Below are 26,411 nucleotides of genomic sequence, written 5' to 3'. Positions count from 1 at the left end.
CAAAACAGAAGAAAAAAAATAGCAAACAGTATGCTTCTATCTGCATTCAAACTCCATAGTTCTTTCTTTGGATGTGGACAGCATGTTCCATCATGAGTCTTTTGGAGTTGTCTTAGATCCTTGTATTGCTGAGAAGAGCCTAGTCTATCAAAGTCAATCATCATACAATGTGGCTGTTACTGTGTACAATGTTCTCCTGGTTCTGCTCATTTCACTCAGCAGCAGTCCATACAAGTCTTTCCAGGTTTTTCTGAAGTCTGCCTGCTCATCATTTCTTTTTTTTTTTTCCAACTTATATCCACCCCATTTATGTATACTCTCTTTAACATGGTGTGATAACAATACAGTTCTCAAGAGTTACAAGTGTCATCTTCCCTTGTAGGGATGTAAACAGTTTTACCGTATTAACAACATATTGTACCTTTCTGTCCCATTTACCTTTTTATGTCTCTTTTGAGTCTTGTACTTGAAGATCAAATTTTCCGTTGAGGTCTGGTCTTTTTATCAGGAAGGTTTGGAAGTCCTCTATTTCGTTGAATATCCATCTCCTCCCCTGAAACATCATGCTCATTTTTGCTAGGTCTGCTCATCGTTTCTTATAGCACAAGAGTATTCTATTACATTCATGTACCACATTGTTAAGCTATTTCCCAATTGATGGACATTCCCTCAATTTCCAATTCTTGCCCCCTCCCCCAGTCTGCCCTTCCTTCTATCATCACCCCCCCCCCCTGCTTATCCCCTTCCTCCCTATTTTCCTGTAGGGTAAGATAGATTTCCATACCCAATTGAGTGTGTGTTATTCCCTCCTTAAGCCATATCTGACTCGAATAATTCCCTCTCACCTTCCCCCACTTCCCCTCCACTATAAAAACTTTTTCTTGTCATTTTATGTGAGATAATTTACCCCATTCTACCTCTCCCTTTCTCCTTCTCCCAGTATAATCCTCTCTCACCCCTTAATTTTATTTTTTTAGATATCACCCTTTCATCTTCAACTCATCCTGCGCCCTCTATCTGTCTATTTATCTATCTATCTATCTATACTTATATTTTTTTCCTCCAACAACCCTAATACTGACAAAGGTCTCATGAGTTACAAATACATCTTTCCATGTAGGAATGTAAACAGTTCAACTAAGTCCCTTATGATTTCTCTTTCCTGTTTACCTTTTCATGCTTCTCTTAAGTCTTGTATTTGAAAGTCCAATTTTCTATTCAGCTCTGGTCTTTTCATCAAGAATGTTTCAAAGTCCTCTATTTCACTGAATATCCATTTTTTCCCCTGCAGGATTATACTCAGTTTTGCTGGGTAGGTGATTCTAGGTTTTAATCCTAGCTCCTTTGACCTCTGGAATATCATATTCCGAGCCCTCCAGTCCCTCAATGTAGAAGCTGCTAAATCTTGTGTTATCCTGATTGTGTTTGTTCTTGTGTTTGATTGTGTTTGAATTGTTTCTTTCTGGCTGCTTGCAATATTTTCTCCTTGACCTGGGAACTCTGGAATTTGGCTATAATATTCCTAGGAATTTCCCTTTGGGGATCTCTTTCAGGAGGTAATTGGATTCTTTCAATTTCTATTTTACCCTCTGGTTCTAGAACGTCAGGGCTGCGCCGGGACTGGGGCCAGACCTAGCTCCTCTCTCACCGCAATCCAACAGACCTTTCCTACTGACCTTCTAAGTTGTCTTTGGTGTTTTTTGATTGAGAAGTCTGGAAACCACCACAGCTCCCCTTGACTCAGCCACCTGAGGACTGCTCCAGGTTCACTGAGACCTCTTCTTTGCCTGCTTCGCCCACGCTGAACTGTGCTCCTCTCCCAGCCCAACACAACAGACCTTTCCAATCAACCAGCCAAATTGTCTTGGGCTGGAAATTTGTTTCACTCTCTTTTTGTGGGTTCTACTGCTCTAGAATTTGTTTAGAGCCATTTTTTGCAGGTATTTGGAGTGATTTCGGGGAGAGCTCAAGCAGGTCACTGCTTTTACGCCATCATCTTGGTTCCACCTCCAAAACTACAACTTTAAAAGAGTGTGCTTACTGAAGTTCAGAGGCTGGCTAGCTTTGTCTTGAACAGGATGTGCAGAACCTGGGTGATGCTTCCAGGCAGAGGTTGCCCCAGGGCCCAAGGCCATTGCCAGTGGGGCCCATGCTGTAGAGGGTGAATTGGTGGGGGGAGGTTAAACTCTTTTCTCCTATGAGAGGGATTAACAGATACCTTCTTAACTCAAGGGAAGGGAGTAGGAGAAGGGAGTGACAGGGTTGTAAGGAGGTGTTTCAAAACTCCTTAATGATCCATCACAAAACCTCCAGAATCTGCTAAGATTTTTTTTTTTAGCTGTTCTAACTTTTCCCTATAGCCTCCATGAAGGAGGATCCAGGGGTGTAGAGGGAAAGAGTAAGTAAGCCTCAGGGAACTAAAGAGCACTTGCAGTTTTCCCAATTCCCTAGCACTGAGAGAATTGACAGAATTGGACATATGCTTCTGGATAGGGCATCTGTCCTTGTCCTCTATACTGTGGAAGGTGTACCCAAGTCCATGGCCTTGAACCAAACCAGTGGATCGAGAGCCTGAGAGCGTCAGGCCGAGTGCAAGACTGCCTTGTAACTGTCTTCCTGAAAAGCTCCTCCAAGTCTTCCTAGGTGCTTGGAGAGCGACCCCAACTGCAGGGCAAGAACAAAGGCAGGGGAGGCTTACATACCTTCCAGTCTTGGCTAGAGAAGAACTTGGGGTTAGGCAGCTTCCCCTTATGGGCCACCAAAATGTTGAGGTTTAGATGCTCGAGGTGCTGGGACCTCAAAATTATGACACATGGGTTCTCAGAGAACCATATGTTGAGGCATAGAGGTTGTAGGGTGCTGGGACCCCAGAATACCAAGAGCAAGAGACTCAAGTCCTGCCTGAAATGAATTCGACCCAAGCCTTCTTTCAGCCAGAGACAAGGTTTATTAAAGATCTGCCATATTGGCCAGACTCTTAAGGAATCTGAACATTTGTGAGCTATTGGCTAGGTTCTTCTTTTTTTTTTTTAATATATGGCAGGTATTGGCGGAATAATTTTATTTTTGTTTGTTTTTTTACAGTTTTTTTGTGCCTTTTTTTTTTGATAGGGCAGTCAGGGTAAATGACTTGTCCAGGGTCACACAGCTAGTAAGTATCAAGTGTCTGAGGCTGGATTTGAATTCAGGTCCTCCTGACTCCAAGGCCAGAGCTCTATCCACTGAGCTACCTAGCTCCCAGTGTTGGCTAGGTTCTTAAGGAATCTGAGCAGTGGTTAGATTTTAAGAATCTGAGCCCACTTTTTAAATTTTTTGCTGCTTCCTTAATCCTTTTTCTCCCCTGCTCCTTTCTTAGAAGCAGAATAGTGAAACGGAAAGAACATTGACCTGGAGATAAGAGGCTTGAATTCTAGTAATTAGTTGTGACCATTAGCAAGTTATTTTAACCTCTGAGCCTCAATTTCCCCATCTGCAAAATGAAGGTAGTGAGTCTAGATCATCTCTGCAGTTCCTTATAGCTCTAAAAGCTTAATTGACCCTATCCCACTCCCCTAAACAGTTGTTCCAAACCTTTTAACTCCTCAAGCTCCCAGTGCTCCTCCATGATGTATTCACCTGGGGCAGCTAGGTGCTGCAGTGGATAGAGTACTGGCCCTGGAGTCAGGAGGACCTGAGTTCAAATCCAGCTTCAGACACATAATATTCACTAGCTGCGTGACCCTGGGCAAGTCAACCCCAATTGCCTCACCAAAAAGCAAAACAAACAAACAAGATGTCTTCACCTCCTACATGACTAAGAAAATAGAGGTCATGCATCATGAGATTTCTGTTCTGTCCCACTTGATGTCTCACAACCCCTGTATGTCTTTACCCATATACTCTCTTCCTTTTATTACTGAGGAACAGATGACCTTTCTCCATATTGATCATTCCTCACCCCCTCTCTTATCTTCACTCTTTCACTAATTCCTCCAAACAAGTTCAGATTGATTCAGCTTTTAAGAACCTTCACTTGATCCTGACATTCTCTCAAGCTATTATCCTGTTCATTGCCAAACTCTCAGAAGAATAATCCATACTCTGCCTCTACTTTCTCACCTTCCAGTAACTTTTTAGTTTCTTGCATTCTGGTTTCTGATGTGATTCTCTTAATTACTAGATCCAACAACCTTTTCTCAGGATCTATTAAGAGGGCATTGGTAATCTTGGAGAGAGCAGTTTCCATTGAATGGAGGATCAGGGAGTGGTCAGTTCTATGCCTAAGCAGTTTTTTAAGAGGATGGATTAGAAAAGGGAGAGAATGACAAAGAGTATAATAGTTAGATCATTACAGCCTAGAAGACTGGTTGTAAGGGCTTCAATTAGGGTAGTAATCATGTTAGTGTTGAGAAGAAGATGGATATAAGAAATGTTGTGGAAATAGAATTGTAATGACTTGGCAACTATTTGGGATGGGGGATGGGGGGGGCAAAAGAGGCAAAGATGACTCCCAGGTTATGAACCTGAGTCAGTCATCTTCAAAGGAACCTGAGTAATAAGTGTCACCTTAAAGCAATAGGTAAATTTGGAGGAACATTTTGGAAAGGTTTGGGGTGGGGGGAATTGAGGGGATATAAATTCAGTTTTGGACATGCTCAGTTTCTGGTACCAATGGGGAATGCAAGTGAAATTGTCCCACAGATATTTCAAGGTACAGGACTAGAGTTGAGGAGAGGGATATAGACTTGAGGAGAGGGATATAGACTTGAGAAGTGATAATTGAACTGAAAGAAGTGGGTGAAGTCACAAATGGAGATGTAGACAGCCTCATGACTAAATTGGTCTTGAAAATTTGATTCTAAGCTGAAACCTGAAAACATGATTAGATTTTCACAGAGAAGGTATTAAATCTTTTCCTGCTGCCGAAAATGGAGTTTGCAGAAAGATGACAGACACCACTTCGCTCCAGGCCAAGAGCATGACCATCTTTTTTGTTTTTCCATCTTTTCAGAACAGCCTTCTTTTTACAGCTTCTACTTCCTAGTGGAATCAAATTGTTATGCAGGAAAATGGATTTCTCATAGTTACAGCTCCAAATTACTAAGATGTTGACTAGTGGAGAACAGTATTATTATTCCTCAAAAGATAAAAGTCGAAATTTCCTCTTTATTTAATTCCTTTTTTTTCTCCAACATTGCCTTTTTTTGTACTCATTGCAAAACCATTTTTAAAGGTGACTGAGTCAGCAATTTAGGTAATGATACTCTTACCTCTTAAGATTCAGTCAGCAGTTTGGTAGAGTGACTTCCACACCCACCTGAAACTTGGGAGCTGCTTTGTGTTCAGTTTCTTCCCTTCCAGGGACTCATCATTTAAATTAGTTCACTCCTAAAGAGTGATTCAGTGGCACTGCATAATTTGGAAAGTTAATACCAATATTTGTGGAGTAAAAATTGGGGGCATCATGAGAGTTGAGCACTATCCTCATGTATCTAATTTTTATGGTTTATAACCCAGAATCCCAGTTTCTTTTCAGGTAAGAGCTAAACAGCAGAGTTAAATGAGTATGCTATCACCATTGGAGGCCTCCTTATGGGCTGAAAATATTGTTGAACTGTCAAGAAATCTTCCTTTGTGACTTACTTAGCATGTAACATTGGTTGGGCACTTATCTCACGAACTTGCTGTAAGGAAGTGTTTTGTATTTTGTAATATTTAAGGGTGGATCATATTTATTTTTTAAATTTTTTTCTTTTAAATAGTTTTAACATTCATTTTTAAATAACATTTTGAGTTCGAAATTTTCTCCTTCCCATCTTTCCCCTCCATCCTCCGTAAGACGGTAAACAATTTGACATAGGTTATATATGTGCAATCATGTAAAACATTTCCATATTAGTCATATTGTGAAAGAAGAAACAAAACAAAAGGAAAAATAAACTATGAAAAAAATAAAATAAAAATACTATGCTTCAATCTGCACTCAGACTCCATCAGTTCCCTCTCAGGATGTGCATAGCATTTTCCATCATGAGTCTTTTGGAACTGTCTTGGATAGTTGTTTTGCTGAGAAGAGCTAAGTCAGTCATAGTTGATCATCGAACAATGTTGCTATTCCTGTTTCTGCTCATTTCACTTTGCATCAGTTCATGTAAGTCTTTCCAAGCTTTTCTGAAATAGGTGGATTATATTAATCACACTTTTCCATCTCTAGGATCCCTTAGAACAGAGGCTCTTACCTGGCATCTGTAAATTTAAAAAAATATTTTTTAAAAATAATTTTCAATATAAACTATGTCCTTTATAATTTTATGCATTTGTTCATAATTCAAACCCCCCCCCCTTTTTATTTCACTAGGCTTAGATTTGCAGGGTAAATCATCTTGAGCTACTTTGCTCTTCAGAACACATTCCTCCTCTTACAGTTTTTGGTTGGTACAGAATAATCTTGTGATATTCAATTTTCCTTTCCTTTATACATAAAGGTCTTTTTTTAAAAAATTCATTTATTTTTAGTTTTCAACATTCATTTCCAAAAGATTTTAAGTTTCAAATTTTCTCCCCATCTCTCCTCTCCCCCCACCCCAAGACAGCATGCAGTTTGATATAGGCTCAGCATATACATTCATATTAAACCTATTTTCTTTTTTTATTATTAATTAATTTTTAGTTTTCAATAATCACTTCCTTAAGCTTTTTAAAATTTTACCTTTTTCCTTTTTTGACTTAGTATTTTATGTTTCCCCAGTTACATGTAGATACAATTTTTAACATTTTGGGGGGGAGGGGCTAGGCAGTAGGGTTAAGTGACTTGCCAAGGGTCACACAGCTAGTAAGTGTCATGTGTCTGATGGCAGATTTGAACTCAGGTCTTCCTGATTCCAAGGCTGCAGCTTTATCCACTGCGCCACCTAGCTGCCCCAACATTCATTTTTAAAACTTTTGAGTTCGAAATTCTCTCCCTTCCTCCCTCCCCACCCCACACCCTTCATTGAGAAGGCAAGCAATTTGATATATATTGTACATATGTAGTCATGCAAAACATTTCCATAATAGTCATGTTGTGGAAGAAAACAGACTAAAAAAACCTCAAGAAAAATAAAGAAAATGAAAAAGTATGTTTCAATCTGTATTCAGACACCATCAGTTCTTTCTCTGGGGATAGATAGCATTTCATCATTAGTCCTTCAGAGTTGGCTTGGATTATTGCATTGCCAATAGCTAAGTTATTCATAGCTGATCTTACAATATTGCTATTACTTTGTACACAGTACATTTAACTTTGCATCAGCCCATGCAAGTCTTTCCAGGTTTTTATGAGAGCATTCTGCTCAATATTTTTTTTTAATTAATTTACATTTTTCCACAGTCACTTCCATGAGCTTTTGAGTTTTAAATTTTTCTCCCTGTCCCTTCCCAAGACAGCATGCAAGCTGATATAGGCTATATATATACATTCCTATTAAACATATTTTCACATTAGTCATGTTGTAAGGAAGAATTAGAACCAATAGGCGGACCCGCAAGAACGAGGAAACAAAACAAAACAGAAGAGAAAAGAAAAAAGCAAATAGTATGCTTTGATCTGCATTCAAACTCCATATTCTTTCTCTGGATATGGATAGCTCTTTTCATCATGAGACTTTTGGAGATGTCTTAGATCCTTGCATTGCTGAGAAGAGCTAAGGCTATCAAAGTTCGTCATAGTGCAAACAACTTTGAATGCTTAAGAACTCTGATCAATACAATGATTATCCATATTTCCATAGGACCCAGGAAACATCTTACTACCCACCCTCTGACAGAGGTTGTGGATAGAAGGTGCAGAGCCATACATTTTTGAATGTGGCCACTATAGTGATTCATTTTGCTTGACTATACTTATTTGTTACGAGAGTTTGTTTCCTTTTCTTGGTTTTTAGTTGGGGGTGGGGGGCGCAAGTTAATAATAATGCTCCCAAGAAGAAGACTATTGTACTATTTTTTTTTATGCTCAAAAGAGAACTGAAGAAAGCATAGACAAGTAGGACAGGTTTTACTCATCAAGAATAACATTATAAAATGGAGATTTATGATTTCATATAAAATTCTTTTTTGTGTTCTGCTCTGTGTATGGAAATGCTGTTTTTGGAGTGTTTTAAGTATTATGAAGTATTGGGCAAAAAATTGAAAACCTTAGGGACACATGTTCTGTCTTCATTACTCTTGCCACTAAAAGGGAGGGGCCTCAGGAAAAAAAGGCAAATTTAGAAAATGAACAGCTGGTTTTCAGATGAAGAAATTAAAGCTGTCTGGTCATACGAAAAAATGCTCTAAACCACTATTGATTAGAGAAATGCAAATCAAAACAACTCTGAGGTACTACATTATACTTATCAGACTGGCTAACATGACGAAACAGGAAAATGATAAATGTTGGAGAAGGTGGGAAAATTGGAACATTAATGCATTGTTGGTGGAGTTGTGAAATGATCTAACCATTTGGGAGAGCAATTTGGAATTGTGCCCAAACGGCTATAAAAATGTGCGTACCTTTTATCCCAGCAATAGCACTTCGAGGGTTGTATCCCAAAGAAATCATAAAAGTGGGAAAAAGGCCCACATGTACAAAAATATTTGTATCAGCTCTTTCTGTGGTGGCAAAGAATTGGAAATTGAGGGGATGCCCATCAGTTGGAGAATGGCTGAACAAGTCGTGGCATATGAATATAATGGAACACTCTTGTGCTATAGGAAATGATGAGCAGGTAGACTTCCGAAAAATCTGTAAAGACTTGCATGGACTGATGCTAAGTGAAGTGAGCAGAACCGGGAGAACATCGTACACAGTAATAGCAACATTGTTCGATGATCAACTATAACTAATTTAGCTCTTCTCAGCACTGCAAGGATCTAAGACATCTCCAAAAGTCTCATGATGGAAAATACTATCTACTTCCAGAGAAAGAACTGTGGAGTTTGAATGCAGATCAAAGCATTTTTTTCCTTCTGTTTTATTTTGTTTCCTCTTTCTTGCAAGTCCTCCTATTGGTTCTAATTCTTTATAACATGACTAATGTGAAAATATGTTTAATAGGAATGTGTGTGTATGTGTGTATATATGTGTATATATATATATATATATATCTTATATCAGATTGCATACCATCTTGGAGGGAGGAGGAGGAAATTTAAAAGTCAAAAGCTTATGGAAGTGATTGTGAAAAACTCAAAATAAATAAATAATTTTAAAAAATGAACAGCTGGTTAAAAAGATGATGTCTAAGTTTTGTATTTCTAGACTGTTGCTTAAAATATTGAAATAGACTTGTGGCGATACTGTGGAGTATTTGCCTGGAGTTTTACAAATCTAATCTTAAAGAGGAGAGAGAAAAGAGAAAACTACCTATAAAGCTAGATATTTTAGAGAGAGCTAAAATGTAGGATGAAGAATAGTAGTATTTGACTCAATTCACAGGAAACAAAATCCAAGAAAGGACCTAGCAATAGAACTCAGGGCCCCTTCTATCTTTACACAAATGTACGAAGTATGAGTGACAAGCATAGTGAATATAAGGAAACAAATTTGTCCTCATAGGTATTGGTGAGACTTGGTATGGGACCCATATCTGGAATACAGCTCTCAAAATTGAAAGGAAAAGAATTGGTTAAAAGGAGGGGTGGTGTAGAGTAGCAATACACTAGGAAGTCTAGGAACTGAGATCAGGGGTGAGGGGAGTATGATGGAAAACATTTGGGCGTGATCATTAGAAGCAATTTTGTAATCGGTGTATAAGCTACAGACCATTTTGACAGAAAGGTGAAATAGATGAGAAGTTTGGGAAACATCACAAGCCTGGCACAAAAGTACAATACAGAAGTGATAGAGGACTTCATTTATGAAGATTTATACTGAAGCTCTTTCTCTGCAATTGAATTCAATAGCCTAGTATTCAGTAAGCCTAATATACTTGGAAAAAAACTCCTTATTGACAAAAGTGCTGGAAAAACTGGAAAGCAGGGAGAAATTAGGTCTAAATTATCATCCCATATCACAAGCCATAATAAGCTCAAAAATGTATCTGTGGCGTGAATAGTAATATATCATAAAAATTTTTTAAAAGAACCATATCAAATACCTTTCACAAGTATTTGATATAGAGTTTTAAAATCTAACAATGGATGAAAATAAAAACAAAAGATAAAATAGGTAATTTTATTTACATGAAAATGACAAACTTTTGTAGGAACAAAATCACTGCAACTGAGATAAGAAGGAAGTTGTGGTATAGGAAAAATCTTCATATCAAATTACCTCTGATATCCAAAATATGTAGGATATGCACATATATAGCCAAACATATGAAACTAAGAGCTATTCCCCTTTGGACAAGTGGGCTAAGGATTAGAACAAGCAGTTCTCAAAGGACGAATTACAAGTTATTAACAACTGTATATAGGATTCTTCCACATCACCAATAAATAAGAGAAATGCAAAGTATAATAGCACTAAAGTTTCACCTCATATCCTTAAAATTGGCAAAGATAACAGAAAGTTGAGAATTGTCAATGAGCAGAGGCACTGTAGAAGACAGGCACACTAATAGGCTATTGTTAGAGTTGTCTAGCCATTCTGAAAAGCAATTTGCAGTTATGCTAAGAAAATAGTTAAAATGCCCATAGTCTTTGATATCTTAGAGATTCCGCTGTTAGGAATGTGTCCCAAGGAGGTCAGAGACACAAAAAAAGGTCTCATACACCAGAATATTAATAATAGCACTTTTTGTGGTCACAAAGAACTGGAAACAAAGCACATGTCCATTATGGAATGGCAAAACAAATTGGTACTTGAATATCATGAAATATTGCATGGTGCGAAATGATGACCATGAAAAATTTAGAGGTAGATAAAAAGACTACTGTGAACTGAGGCAGAGTAAAGTAATTAGAACCAAGAAAACAATACACAGAATTAAATGGCAGGACCAGGAAAAAACAAACAACCATACTTAACCCCAGAGACAAGATTAGAAAATGTTCCTTCCTCCTCCCCTTTATAGTATTGGGGGACTGTGGAAGTTGCCTCCAATAATAATGCAGGTAACAATCCATCTATACCTACTTACCCTATCTAAATATTGTCCATGTCCCCCCAAAAGTTCACATAAAAGGGTTCTACATAATGCTCTGGAGACATTCTTTGCTTCTTCCTGTTGTTGTGGGGTGCCCTATTTATCTGTGATCTTTCCTTTCCACATGACCAGTCCATTGTGTCTTCCTATTATACAGTTCTTTGATTCTTTTTACTCTCATTATTCACAATTCATTGGTTACATCCTATAGTTTACTCAAAAAAATAAGTAAAGATATTAATACTTTTAAAAATTGGCCTTTGTTGTAAACTCGAATTTTTCAAGTACTCTTCGAAAATTGAGACCTATAATAAGCATTTGATGAGGGTGAGGAGGATCATTGCCACGATGTGGTTTCGTTTGGGAAGAGCTTTCTATGATAAAGCCTTGTGCTTGTTCTTAGCTCTTGCGGTTTGTTGTTGTTTTGAAAATCTAATTCTGATATGAAAAGATGGAGATAAGGACCAGAGATGGGAAAAGACCTAACTGATCATTCAGTTTACCCGTGTGCCTGGACAGGACTTCTGCCCATACCCAAGCCTATTTGTATGCAGATCTGATATTCTTATGTTCTATTTCCCCTTCCCCCCAAAGAATTTTTTTTCAGTGTCTTTCATTGTTGAAGACTGAGCTGCTCTGCTGGCATTAATGCTGTTAGTAATACATTCACAGTCACTGGGGGATGTTTTCAGCTGTTTTTATGTAACATGCAAAATTGCAGTATTTGTGGAAGCCTGTTTCTAGGCAGTACCTTAGTAACTGCCTACTTTTGGGACTCCAAGAGCTGCATTGCAAAGAGAAGACTGGAGCTTTTAATCAGCAGGACAATAGAGCAGATTTGGTGGGAAGACTCATTAATATGAAGTTCTTGGAAAGGTTAGCTTTAGTTAGTGTTAGGTTAACTAGTTAAGTGATATCCAGTTTTGCTAGTAAGCATCTTATACACTATAAGAAATAGTTCCATTTATAACAAAATACTAAATGGAATTGAAATTTGAAGGGAATAATATTGTCTTAAGTGGTTAAACTGGAATTGCATATTCTTTTTGGAGAGGGAGTTGGACAATCCAAATGTATCAGATAGAACCATCTGGCTCCTTTCTGAAATCCTTTGCCTCAGGCACCCAAGTGGCTCACAGGTGACCTCTAAATGACAAGCATGCCATCGTCAGCATTCACCAAGGAAGAATTCCAAATGATTATCCATTCTTAACATTCAAATTTTGGATATTTGTCTATAAACTCATATCATACAGAATTAGTCAGTGACCCATGCTTAATGCTATTAACTACCAGATTTCACTTGCTGAATAGGCCTTCACACTTTTATAATTAGCTAGTATGGCGCATTAGCACTTCTAATCGGAGGGTTGAGAATATGACAATAGATTGCAGTGTATAAAAAAATGCAGGTGGGAAATGAACCCCTATAATCCTATCTGAGTTCAACATGCAGGGGTGCAATTGTGACTCTACTGATTCAGTATAAAGATGAGAGAGGTTTATTTTAATACATGTTCTATACAAAATGGAGGAGGGGAACCTTTTGGCAGCTTGAATTGAATGCATACGATTATAGCAACTTTTCCCTGAGGATTTGGCTCCTGGAGAATGCATGTTTCCAAGTACAGCATATGTGCCCTGTTTTTTATTAGCTATTCAGAGGGCATAGGCTGGACCTGGCTAAGTTCTGCAAGAAGGGTTTTTCTCCCCAGCTGCTCAATAGGATTAAGACCATTGGACCAAAGATATGTGTTTCAGAAGATGTCTGGTTTGAGCAGATATATTACTGTTTAAATTTCTTCCTTTAGTAGTGGTTATTTTTAAAAACTATAATATTGCCATTCAAAATAACTCTTTTAGAACCAGACCTGAAGAATGAAGCATACTTTTGGACATGGCTGAAGTATGGATTTGATTTGCTTGACTACCCTTATTTGTTAAAAGGATAGTGTCTTTCTTTTTTAAAGTGAGCTATATATAATAGATTTTTGGTTTCACATTTGATCCTCTTTTTCTGTATTTTGAGTGTGAAATGTTCCTTTTTGGTATTTGTGAAATTTAGAATAAAAATTTTAAAAGATAACTGAAGGGGTAAAAAAGCCTATGCCTAAGATGCATGATAGAAGCAGAAATTATAAGTAGAGAAATGATTTATGTGCAGTAATTTTTTTTCTCAAGGCAATTGGGGTTAAGTGACTTGCCCTGAGTCACACAGCTAGTTAAGTGTCAAGTGTTTGGTCTGAGGTTGAATTTGAACTCAGGTCCTCCTGACTTGAGGGCCGGTGCTCTATCCACTCACTGGACCACCTAGCTGCCCCTGTGCAGTGATTTTACCCTCAGTCTGGTAGGATTCAGAATTGTTTTGGTGCCTGTTCTCTAATGCCTGTGTGCAAACGTACTGCTTGCATGTCACTGCTAAGTACTCTCCAGTTTAGAAACTGATAGAATTCCTTCACTACCACTACCCCATTTGTTTCAGCATCTCCGTATCTGTTGTACTCTCTCTCCAGAAATGCTATTAAAGACCTGCATTTTCTTTCAGTTATAGGAATTGAGAGATATTATGGAAAAGGGGGTTGAATATAAGGATTTTAAGTTGTCTCCTTATTCAGGGTGGAGGGGGCGTGAGAAGGGAAGGATGGAAAGGAAATTGGTTCTTGTAACTCTTCTCAACAGCCTAATTGTCTGATCTAATAACTGGCTTATTAGAGTTGGGAGTTCAGGCAGCTTTCCCCTCACACACTCCCTCTCCTCCGCGTTAGAAAGAATGTACAATAGATCTAGTATTTCTCTGTTTAGTGAGGGAAAGAGGTCACAGATTACCTTTTTGCCTATAAGTTATGTAAAATTAACTTGAGAAACATATTTGTTCAAAACAATTAGGGAAGTTACCAAATTTTTGTAGTGAATATTGATCTTTCCCCAAATGATTTTTAAGTGAAACATAATTTTCTTAGTGACCTGATTTCTTGCCATTTTAAAGAGATTTGTCAGCCTCTTTGGAATTAATGCTTAAATTTTACAGTAAACCAAAAATTGACTTTTTTTTTTTTTGAGAGGCAATTGGGGTTAAGTGACTTGCCCAGAGCTAGTGTCAAGTGTTTGGTCTGAGACCGAATTTGAACTCAGATCCTCCTGACTCCAGGGTACAGTGCTCACTGTACCACCTAGCTACCCCTAAAAAATTTACTGAGTTCAAAGATCTGAGTTCAAATCTGGCCTCAGACCAAACACTTCACACTTACTAGCTGTGTGACCCTGGGTAAGTCATTTAACCCCAATTGCCTTTAAAAAAATTAACTTTTAAAACATTTAAAGCACAGTTTATTAATTCTGATAATACCAATTTGGTAAATAGAGGGATTGCAGACAAAAAAAGGAGACAGACTTGATTCTCTTTGTGGCCGTGGTCAAAGTTTTTTGAGTAAATGTTTCAGATTAGCTTCTGATCAGCTTAAGTACTGTCTTGAAATAAGTCTCAGTCTTTTCAGATTTTTCTTTTAGGTAAATATCCTCATTATTCCTAGTTTGATCCTTCTTATTTCTCATGGGGAGCAGGTGTCATTGCATGTGCTCTATTTTAAGTGAACTTCTATCTCCCAAATGAAGCTTTATGTTCCAGGATCTTACCTTGTTTGACTTCTCTTTTTAGTAGTAGCTCAGTTATTCAAGCGCAGTGTTTTTTTATCTCTTGGCAAGAAGAGAAGAATGTAGCTTGCCCTAGGTTGTTTAGCAAGAATAATCTATCCCTTTGTGTTGGATGGTTCCCTCTCTGGGGTTGAATGGGTCATCCTCGTCATTGTTAGTCTCTGTAGCTGAGGAAAGTCCAAATCCACTGCAGTACTTTCATGTCCCCAGAGTCTTAGACAAAACACCTTCTGGGCTAATTACTGTCTGCTATTTGGAGAAATAGACATCTATTGGATGGTAAGGCTAAGGTGGTTATATAATTTTTTTTAGAAATCCTTTATCCTTCTTACTTTAATATTTCCAGATCTGTGTATCCAGCCCTATTCTCTCTTCTGAGCTCCAACCCTACCCTCAGCAACTTCTTTTGTACTTCTTGCATTGGATGTTCCATCTACATCCAAAACTCTTCATGTCCAAAACAGAACTCATTAACTTTCTATCCAAATGTTCCCTTTCTCTCAACTTCCCTATTACTATTGAAAACAGCACCACCCTCCTAGTCACCCAGGCTTGCAACTTCAGTGTCATTTTTAATATTCTTGCTCTCTTCCCACATATTCAACCCATTGCCAAACCTTGGCCTTCAAAACATTTTTGATTTATTTCCCTTTCTTACTGTGCACACAGTACAACCCTACTTCAGACTCTCATCACCTCTTACCCAGACTATTTCAGTAGCCTTTCTAGGAGGACTAGGACCTCTGGTGTGAGGGTTTGCTTGTCCATTTTCAGGGCTGCTCATTCACCTTTGGTGTGTACCTGGTATTCAACAGTCACCTGTGGCTTCAAGAAGCTGTAGCATGTACAGCAGCCACACTCCAGTAAATGGTCTCAGCAGATGGGTTAAACCAGGTTGAGGGTAACTGACAGGCCACAGACCCATCAGTGAGTTAGGGAGGTGTCTACTCCAAGCGTGTGAAGACTTCCCCCTGGTGGAGTGAGAGGCTAAAGCAGGCCCTGTGGAGAGCTTAGAGCTTGGTCAGACATCAAAGATGCCAAAGTCATCCATTGAATCCTGGGACATCTCCAGTCAACCTGACTTTTTGTCTTGGCCAGGACTTCTATGACTCTGGAAGAGAGAGTGAGGCTGACCACTTTCTGCAAGTCTGCTTCACTTAAATCCAATTCATCCACGAGTCAAGGCATCACTTTATGATGTCTTTGGTCTGCTTTGAAAACTAAGAACAAACAACAATTACTGGTATCTCTGTCCCAAGTCTCTTCCTACTCCAATTTGTTCTCCTCTCAGCCACCAACATTGTTTTTCTAAAGCATAGGCCAAACTGTCATCCCCCTTGCGCAATGAATTCCAGTGGTTCTGCTACTTTTAGGATCAAATATTAACTCCTTTGTTAGGCACTTAAAGCTTTTCATAACCTGGTGGTTTCCTACCTTTTTAGTCTTCTTACACTTTTCTCTACACACTGGGTTATAGCATCACTGACCTGCTTATGGAGCGTTGCCATGGCACTCTGGCTTCCTATCAGCTCACTCCACAACTGGAATGCTCTGCTTCCGTTCCTCTACCTCTTAGTTCCCTGACTTCCTTCAAGACTCAGCTAAAATCCCACCTACTTCATGAGGCTTTTCCTAGTCTCCCCAGCTTCTAAAGCTGCCTTCTTCTTTCAGAGTATCTTCCATCTACTTTGATATATATATAATATAATCTTTTGTCTAACTAACTGTTTACATGTTGTCCTCATCTTTAAAATGTAAGCTCCTTGAGGATAAAGACACTGTGCCTTTTTTTGTATCCAGTGCTTAGCACAGTTTCTGCCACATATTCAATGCTTAATAAATGTTTGCTGATGACTTGACTTAATGGGATCCCTCACTTTATTTTGGAAGTTTTTAATGTTGCTATTTTCTAGTAATTTATTTAGCATTTTTTCTCACAATTATTAACTGAGAATGCTTTCATATTAAATTGAGGAAAGCCGAAATTAAGGCTACTTTGACCCTGTTGATCAGGACCTACTGAGTAAGCAGAAGAATTGGGGCGGGGGATGTAGTACTCTTCTCATGCTGTTGTTAGTTTTAAGGATAGGTTAATAGTTTTCTGGAAAATATACATTAGAGTGACTGACTTTGGAGATGCAGCATAATCACAGAAGTCTGTCAATAAGCACTTATTAAGCACCTACTGTGTGCCAGGCACTGTGCTAAGCCCTGTGGATCCAAAAGAGGCAAAAGACAGTGCTTGCCCTCAAGCTCACATTCTAAAGAGGAGACAAGTCAGTCAATCTATCAGTGAACTTTTATTAAAAGCTTACTATGTGCCAAGCATTATCATATATACAAAAGGTAATTCCTGTCTTTTTGGAGCTTGTAATATGAAAAGAATATAAGACAAACCAGTATAGATTGTCACGAATACATTTTGGATGGGGTGCAGGGGTTGGAGAAAAGTGGTGTACTAGCCAAGGAAAGATGAGAAACCACATTCCAGTGTACATAAAGAAAGATTATGATAACAAAGTCTAGAGCACCTTACACTCTAATTGCTTCCCAAATTAACTTAACAAAGCATATATGCAGAACTCAGAAGATTTAAGAATTTAAACTCAAGTGCATAAAAAGGTTGCAGCTGGGTGGTGTGAGTAGTCTAGCAATAAACTCTATGTTATGTATTAGTAGCTATTCTTTGTAAATAGCTTATGAACAGAGAACACTGGAGAAATTTACATTATAACTGTTGAACTTTTGGAGGTAAGAGAAGGACAAAGAAGTCGAGAAGAACTTATTTGTTAAACATTTCGAGATTACATTTCAATCTGGTCAGCACAAGTCTGACACTTCTGATCTAGATCATGAATTCTTAAGCTTCCTTGTGTTGTGGACCCCTTTGGCAGTCTGATTAAGCCTATAGATCCCTTCTCAATAGTATTTTTAAATGTATAAAATAAGATACCTAGGATTACAAAGGAAACCGATTATATTGAAATGTATTTGTCAATATGTTTTTTAAGCTCCTGGACTACAAGTTAGGAACCTCTGATCCAGACAGTAGACAAACTGGCAGTTATTGGTGACCCTGTACCTCTCTCCAGCCATTGTATTCACCTTACTTTTTTCCTTTCCCTCTCCCTCTGAACTCCCAACCTTGGAAGGAGGCACATAGAAGCACCCATAGACATTGGGTAGCTCCATTTATAGTATTCAGTGTTACCCTGATCTAGAACAGTCCCATCACTTTATAGTTGAGGAAGAAGATGTGACCAAAGAAGAGTGTGGGACTATGATGCAATGAGGCAGAACCGTGAGCTGACTGGAGAATGGCTCTTCCTTCCCAAAAGTTCAGGTGGTCTGGCCCTGCCTCTGAGGAAATAGAAAGGCGTCTTCTTTCTGCTGTAGTTCTGGACTTGTCTGATTCTTTGATTGATACTGCTTTCTCAGACTACCACAGAAAAGCCAGTTTTAAACTACTTGAATAAGCAGTTTTGTTTCTTCCAAAGTCACTCCAGAAAAGAAGCAGATAGCACTTTGGGTTGGGGTGGGGAAGGTAAGAAAAAGCCTATGTTGTGAGGAAACTGAGAAAATAGCACAGGAGTTGAGAGCTGTTTTCCAATAGCGACATCTAGTGATAGATGCAGAACATAACTATTTTCTCTTAGGCACAGCTGCAAAAGGGATTTGTTAAGGTGATAGGATTGGTGCACCTAGCCAGGTGAAAATTAACTTCTAATTATAGACAATAGAGCACAGTTGCTCTTCAGTTGAAGTAAGCCATCTGACTGGCTGGAGTTTGAAACTTTACCCTCTGATATTTCGTGTAAGGTGCTTGTGTACTTTAACAATGGTGATGGTCAGTTATTGGAGGACTTACAAATGGAGCTTGTTTTACTATGTGATAAACAGTGCAGTTCTTCAGGACTGAGAAGAAACTGTAGCCTGTTACAGCAATTTCTCTCTTATTTTATTTCAACAGTGAGCGTTTGAGACATCACTTTACTTGCCTTGTTGACTAGATGAGAGGAAAAGAAAATGACCTAATCAACTTCAGTGCAGCTGTTCCAACTAGACGTAAGGAAAAAGAGGCGGGCATGGAGTCAGTGGTAGGGATTAACTTGTGGATCAAAGTATTCAACTCATTCTTTCCAGCCTCAACCCAAAGGGACTATAGTTACCCATAGATTATCAATATTACAATAGGCATAGGAAAGGAGGAAAACAAAGAGGTCACACGGTTGTCAGGAAATAAATTGAATCTCTTCTTCAGGAACATCATCTTGTGCTTAAGCATGCGTGAAAACCTTTCTTCGGTTCAAACCCTGGTATAATTACTCTTTCTAGTCCTATTTCTCTCAAAGTTTTGATGTTGACAAGATACTGAATCATGGGAACATTGGTTCCCATGGCTTCATTGAACCCACACATCAGTAGGACACAGTATTAACTTGTAATGGGGTAAATTAGGAAGTGAATCTGTTGATAACAGCTCTTTCCAAATCTAAATGGGAAAGGCCAAGAAAAGTGTAATAGCTGTCACTGAAATCTAATTTCCTTTTGTATGGCCTGATTAGTTGAGAATTCTGCAATCCTACAAAATATGTTTTATGTCAGAAGTGTTCACAAAATATGTAAGGGAAAAAAGTAATTCAGATTTGGAATATGTTAACTGTTAAATTCACCAAGTTCTAGCTAGATGTAAGGGATTCTGAAATTATAGTTAAGGTTTTGGGGAATCAAACATAGTCTATACCCAGCAAGATGGACTTCTAATGTATCAGTTTAGATTATAATTTTTTATATCATCCCTGTCAATAATAATAATAATTATAATAGCTAACACTTACTGTGTGCCAGGCACTGTGTTAAGCACTTAACAGTTCTTTTCTTGATCCTCACAACAACCCTAAGAGGTGGGTGTGATTATGACCTCCATTTTACAGATGGGGAAACTGAGACAGAGGTTAAGTGACTTGCCCAGGGTCACACAGCAACTGTCTTAGGTTAAATTTGAACTCCAGTCTTCCTGACTCCAAGCCCAGGCATTCATTAGAAAGGGAATAGAGTCCATCTTGTCAGGAATGGTATGTGCCTGGTACATATCAAAGGCTTATAAAGTCTTTTTGCTTGATTGTCCAATTTCTTTTACTTGGAAAATAGCCTGAATAATTCTGCTGAGAAGTTTGAAACACAAGATGTTTTGAAATGGTGAGTTTTAGATTTCTTTGTGATTTTACTTGAACCCTTCTCTAGAAATACTTTGTATGGAGCTAAGTATAACAGACAGGAAAGCCATTTTAAAGAACTCCAAAGGAGATGCCATAACCTCCTTCACTAAGTATAATATTTAGCAGCCCTTACTCCTAGGAAGTACTCCCTTCTGTTTCACTTGAATCTCTCGTGCTTTATCATATCCACCTTTGCAGGAGCAAGAAGGCATCTCTTGCCCTACCAGTTTTCTTTGTTTTTCCCTTTGGACGTGGCATTTCAAAACAACTTGGCTTTTGTGTCTCCTAATGATGTTCCACTGTTTCCTAGGGCAGCCTGCATTTTAGCAACTTTAAGATTCCTTGAACATGCTGGAACGTCCTGTTCTACTGCCTCCCTGAGCAGAGAGCTTTTGTGACTACTTGGCACCTCTGCAAAGCAGAAGTCTTCTTGAACCAGCTTCATACTCTAACATATTCTGTCAAAAAAAGAAGTAACCAGAGGGGCCTTTACTGAGAAAACATGGAGGTGTACTCATTGATGACACTGAGCTGTCTTTTGTGATGTTAGAACTTTTATTTTATCATTGGCAGGACCCAGGAACCTAAGAATATATTTTTTTATAGGAAAGCAAGGCCAAACTGATATACCTGTGTCTAATTGAAGATAATGTTTAAACTGTCCATTCTGTGTGATTAAATGCTAAAAGGAGATAGAGTTTAAGATAATAGGTTTCATGGCTTTTTATAGCATTATAACAGGGCTTCACTTTAATTCCTTTAGCAGACCTCTCCTGATATTGCCTAGAAAATAAAAAGCCATTTCTTTTGTTGGCAATAAAATTTATAGCTATTAGTAGATGGCTGGGTGCTGGTAAGAAAAATAGGCAAAAAAAACCTTAGAAGTCTTTCAGAATTGAGTGCCTTTCTTCCAAAAAGCTTATTCCAAATATAGAAAGGATATCTAGTCTGGGAGGCCAATGACTGCTGCTGTACATTCCAGTTGTCTGCAAAATTTAGCAACTAAATCCTCTCCTTAGATGTGTTGCTCAGAACCAGAATTCTACCTAATTTGTGCTCATTTCGAAATAGAGTAAGAGGTGAGGTTAATGACCAATGTATCTTGCAAATGTATAGCTAAAGGAATAGTCACTTAGTGTTTATTTCTGTGCTTGCTCAGAACTGCATCTTGGTAAAATTTAGCAGCCATTGTGTTTGGCAACCATTTGGTTTGGTTGAATTTTAAAAATTTTATTATTAATTTTGTTTGGCTTGATAATCCCAAAGTACTTTGAACAAACAAAATATCCCTTTTTCTTGGAAATTTGAGTGGATAAGGATATAACATAACCCTTGTAATCCATGAAGACGGCTTATCTCCTTCAGTGATTTTTCTTTCCAATAAGGCAAACAATAAAAACACAAATAAGGTAGAGTGGAAATTTCTTTTTCAATATGTATCAGAAACAAATACTGAGAAACTCATTAATCTATTCTAGGAAGAGGCTTTTTTTTTTATACTATTTATCAAAGGACCTCAACACTTTACGATATTTTGATGTATTTGTTTTCCCACATCTGACTTTACCCAGCTTTGTGTGGGAAGCAGATTTTCCTGGCCAAGCACCAAGAGGGAGAGCAGATTGGTGGACATGCACCAGCTGAACTTCTCACTCGGCTCATTTTATTACATATAAGTTATACCCTCTCCTTCTGGCAAAACCTTTTGGCCTTCCTATTGTTTTGTTGTAAATGAAAGCGTAAACATAAGTTCTAATCAACCATTTCTCTGTTTGAAGCAGTTGGAGCTAATGAATACCTCTCATTCAGAATGTGTAGTAATATATTCTTTGTGTCTACAAAAAAAGGCTTTATGTCAGTAAAGTAAATATTGCCTTGCACAGCTTTTCCTGATAGAGAAGAATATCTGCAAATCATATAAGAGTTGTTGATAAAGATTTCTCCATTTAAGAGTAAGAGGTTAAAGCATTTCCTAATGCTAATTCTGTATCATGCTGCTGGCATAATGGATTTTCACATTTGGAAGTTTGCTTTCCCTGGCAAATTTATTTGGTGAATAGTAATATATCTCTTCTAAAAATGTGTTGATATCTTTTGTTTTTATCAGTTTTCTAAATATATCCTGTTTCAAAGGGAGAGATTTGTATTTCTTCTTTAGGACCAAGCTTAGTCATTATAGTTATACAGCATTTGAGGGTTATTGTTTTTTTTTTTAATTACTCTTAACAGTTATATTGTTTTCTTGGTTCTGCCTATTTTACTTTGCATGAGTTCATATATGTTTTTTCATGCTTTTCTGTGTTCTTTTTTAAAAATATTAAATAATTCATTTATTTTTAGTTTTCAGCTTTCATTTCCATAAGATTTTGAGTTTTAAATTTTCTCTTCCTTCCATTCCTCCCTCCTCCCCAAGACAGCATGTAATCTGGTATAGGCTCTACTTATACATTAATATTAAGCATTTTTTTACATTAGTCATGATGTATGGAAAAATTAGAACTAATGGGAGGAATCCCAAAAAAGAAATAAAAGAAAACAACAAAAGAAAAAGAGAGCAAATAGTATGCTTCCATCTGCATTCAGACTCCATGGTTCTTTTTCTGGATGTGGATAGTATTTTCCATCATGAGTCTTTTGAAGTTGTCTTAGATCCTTGCATTGCTGAGAAGAGCTAAATCCATTAAAGTCAGTCATCACACAATGTTGCTGTGACTATGTACAGTGTTCTGTTCATTTCACTCAGCATCAGTTCATACAAGTCTTTCCAGGTTTTTCGGAAGTCTGCCTGCTTATCATTTCTTATAGCACAATAGAATTCCATTACATTCATATACCACAACTTGTTCAGCCATTCCCCAATTGATGGGCATCCCCTCAATTTCCATTTCTTTGCCACCACAAAAAGAGTTGCTATAGATATTTTTGTACATGTAGGTCTTCTATATTCTTCATAGTCATTTCTTATGATACAATAAAATTTAGCTGGGCAGCTAGGTGGCTCAGATAGATAGAATGCTGACCCTGGAATCAGGAGGACCTGAGCTCAAATGTGGCCTCAGACACTTAGTAGCTGTGTGACCCGGACAAATCACCTAATCCCCTTTATCTCAATTTTCTCATCTGTAAAATGAGCTGCAGAAGGAGATGGCAAACCACTCTAATATCTTTGCCAAGAAAACCCCAAACAAGGTCACAAAGAATTGGATTAATTAACTAAATGAAAAAAAATTTCAGCTATATTCTTATGTCTATAAAAAATGGTTTTGATAACATTTGATAGGTTTTGCTTAACTCTTTGCGGGGAACTTAATTGAGTTGGGGGGGGTCATAAAATCACAGATTTACAACTGGAAGGGACTTTAAAGTCATCTAGTCCAGCACTTTCATTTAGCAAATCAGGAAACTAAGGCCTAGAGAGGTTAAATGATTTACTTAAGGTGACCTTTGTAATAAGCAAGATGAATGGAATTATCCCCAAGTTTTCTGACTCTAAAATCTAGCACTGTTCCTGCTATATCAAAACAAAAAAAGGAAAAAAAAAAACTTTCTGAATCATAGTGTCTTTCATTCTGTGAGAAGTTGAGTTATGTAAATTGATAGCATGTATTAAGTACACTTATACATATATGGATGTTTGGGGTGAGTTGCAGTTACTTACACATAACCCTTATATTTATATCTACAAAAGTCCCATCTTTCAAATTTCATAGATATGGGCAGTCAGTAATCTCTGAACATTTTTGATATGTCAAAGTGTGGGGAGGTGGGGTAAGGATACAGTGGGGGAAAATAGAATTATTAGCCAAGTACCTTTCATTTATCACAAGAGAATGACATTGGTATTGAGGAAGAATTGTTAGAATCTACATCCGTATTGTTCGAACCATAGATGGAAGGCTTTTTGGCTGAGAGTTTAGGATTTCACATTGTTAAAGCATTTATTCTATTCTTATTTTGTCCTATCATGTGTAAGTCTGGAGTGATTGAACCTAGTGAAAAGGGCATATTTAAATGTTTATGAAATGTATGGTTTTAAAGATTTTGATTTTGAAGAAATAAATCAAGCTGGTATCTTTCAGCATGAGAAACATGTGAAATACACGGATTTTGATTGCTTGCTCTGTTTCACAAGTTTGGACATCTTGTCTGAGATCATTCAGGGACTACAGGAAGGGCTTTGCCTGATAAAGTCTTGTCAGTTACAGAAAGATGGCATGTTTTTAAATTTTTTTTTTTGCTTATTTTGTAAAATAAGCAAATCAAAATATATTTTTCTCCTTAATATATCTTTTCCAACTTGAAAAAAATAAGACACTTCACTTGAAGAAATTCATAGTATAGCTATGAAGCTCAGACATATACACAAAAAATGTATAAATTGTGTAAATGTATAAATGTAAGGCAATCTAAGTGCAAATGAGTGGTACTAATAAGTGATATGAGAGTTCCTAGAGAAATCTCAATGTTAGGGAAGGTTTCAACCAAGTAGATAGAACTTCCAACTATATCATTGTTCTTAAAAATGAGTAAATAATGTAAAGCATTATTTAGCAAAGAAAATGAACATGACCCTAGGCCTGTTGGACCAAATATTATGAAAGGTAAAAAAAGTGATTGAGCTTTTAAACTTTGAAATACAGAGCAAAAGGGAAGAACCCTAAAACTAAATGCTGCCAGGGAGTTTCTAAATTGACAGTAAATTAAAGTTCATAATTATCAGATACTTCAGTTCCTACTCATGTCTTCAAGACTGACTTTGCTCTGTAGATAAATTGTTTTAAGAGGGAGGAGTGGTGTTTAAAAAAAATGTCCTGTTGTCTGAAGAAAAATAGTGAAGGTAAGTAGTTGGAGTATCAGAGTCAAAAATATTCTCCATTGAGATTTTGTCATTTTATCAGTTTATGCTCCCTAGTGCTCCAAACATATTCATTGGAGAGGAGGGGGAGAATAGAGGAGGGAGTATCTGTTAATAGGCTCATAAGATTTAGTTAGAGCTGAAAGGAAACTTATGGCTCATCTAGTCCAAAACTCTCATTATATAAATGAGGAAACTGAGGTCCAGAGAAGTGAGGCATCTTGCTTACTGATGGTAAATAGCAGAACTTAGGTCCTCTTCATTGCAAATCCAGCATTCTTTCTGAGACTAAGATAAAATTACATCATCACACAATTTTACAGACCCATGCAGAATGGTAATGCTTTTAGCAAGCATTGGGTCTTGACTCATCCTAGTTCCCTTGTGCCCCATTCTCTTCATTCAGATTTTTATTTCTCCTTTTTGTTTGTTTGTTTTTTTACAGGGATAGACTATAAAACAACTACAATTTTACTGGATGGCAGACGAGTCAAGCTGGAACTTTGGTGAGTTTATATTGCTGAACAAAGTTAGTTGAAAGCTCTTCTGTCTGACTCAGTAGCGGTATAACACCTTCAAAGATTGGGTGAGTTGGTAGGTAAGGAAGTGAAACTTTTAAAACACTTAACTATGTCCTAATTTCATTAGGTGATACAAGTAAAGATACATACATACAAGAAGATGGCTCATTTAGATTAACTTGTATACAGATGAGCCCATTTAAAATAAGTCTCTGTTTTTTAAACACAATATGTAATACCAGAACTTCTGTTTCAGAGAAAACAGTCTTCAAAGGTTTTATTGTTAAAGAGATCCGGTTCCTCTTTTCTCTATAAAGTGATAATTTTTTTCCTAGAATCTTAGGATTTTTAGAGCTGGAAGAGATCAAGTCCATTTGAGAAAAGAGAGAGAACTTGAGATCTTGGTATCCTTTTCATCCTTCTCCAGAGTATCATCCCTCAAAAAAAGTTAAAATTAAGAGGGACTATATTTCCAAAGACATGTCTTTAAGGAACTACGGAAGTAGACATTTGTAAGGGATAATTAAGTAAGTTGCCTTAGGTCAGTCACATCACCTCGACATCTGTATTTGACACAGTGGCAATTGTCAGTGGTGGTTGTTGGCCTATTCAAAAGTCTTTAGTTAGGAAAGAGTGAGAGAAATTAATATTATGTTATTATTAATAACTATTAATTTGTGATTCACCTTTTTCCTTTTGTTTTTGTTAAAACCTAACACCTGAAAAGGTCAATCACCTTCTGAAGGGCATGGCTGAGTGATAAAATTTGTTCCTAAGTTCAGTCTGGTTGAGCCTTTGCCTGGAGGAGGAACTTGTCCTTCGTCGTCCCCTCCATTAGAGCTGAGAGCCAGCCAGTTCATGAAGGAAAAAACTAGCCAGAGAGGTCTAAAAGGAGATGGCTTCCCCTTACCCTATGTGAGTCTCATGATCAAGCCATATTCTCAGAAGAAGGAGCTAAAGACTAATTTTAGCCCATCTCCTCATTAAACATCCACCAGTCAGGGTTGATTTTCACTTGTCAAGGGAGTTGCCTTTCAGAAGGGATTTAAGACCTTTCAAGATCTCCCGTGGAGCC

At 37.6% G+C, this 26,411-nt stretch overlaps 1 protein-coding gene across 4 annotated transcripts in view; it reads left to right on the top strand.

Annotated features, from left to right (window-relative positions):
• RAB40C (RAB40C, member RAS oncogene family) overlaps positions 1 to 26,411 on the top strand; it is a 66,372-nt gene that overhangs the window by 12,638 nt on the left and 27,323 nt on the right. For all 4 annotated transcript variants that reach the window (XM_027863171.1, XM_027863170.1, XM_027863172.1 and 1 more), the window contains exon 3: positions 25,261 to 25,321. In XM_027863171.1, coding sequence (XP_027718972.1) covers positions 25,261 to 25,321 — 61 coding nt within the window. The remainder of the gene's footprint in view (positions 1 to 25,260; positions 25,322 to 26,411) is intronic.

This window comes from Vombatus ursinus, unplaced genomic scaffold, assembly GCF_900497805.2.
Source record: "Vombatus ursinus unplaced genomic scaffold, bare-nosed wombat genome assembly UNPS02014770.1, whole genome shotgun sequence".
NCBI lineage: Eukaryota > Metazoa > Chordata > Mammalia > Diprotodontia > Vombatidae > Vombatus > Vombatus ursinus.
Note: the sequence above shows the minus strand (reverse complement) of the source record. Positions and strands in the feature narration are given on the sequence as shown.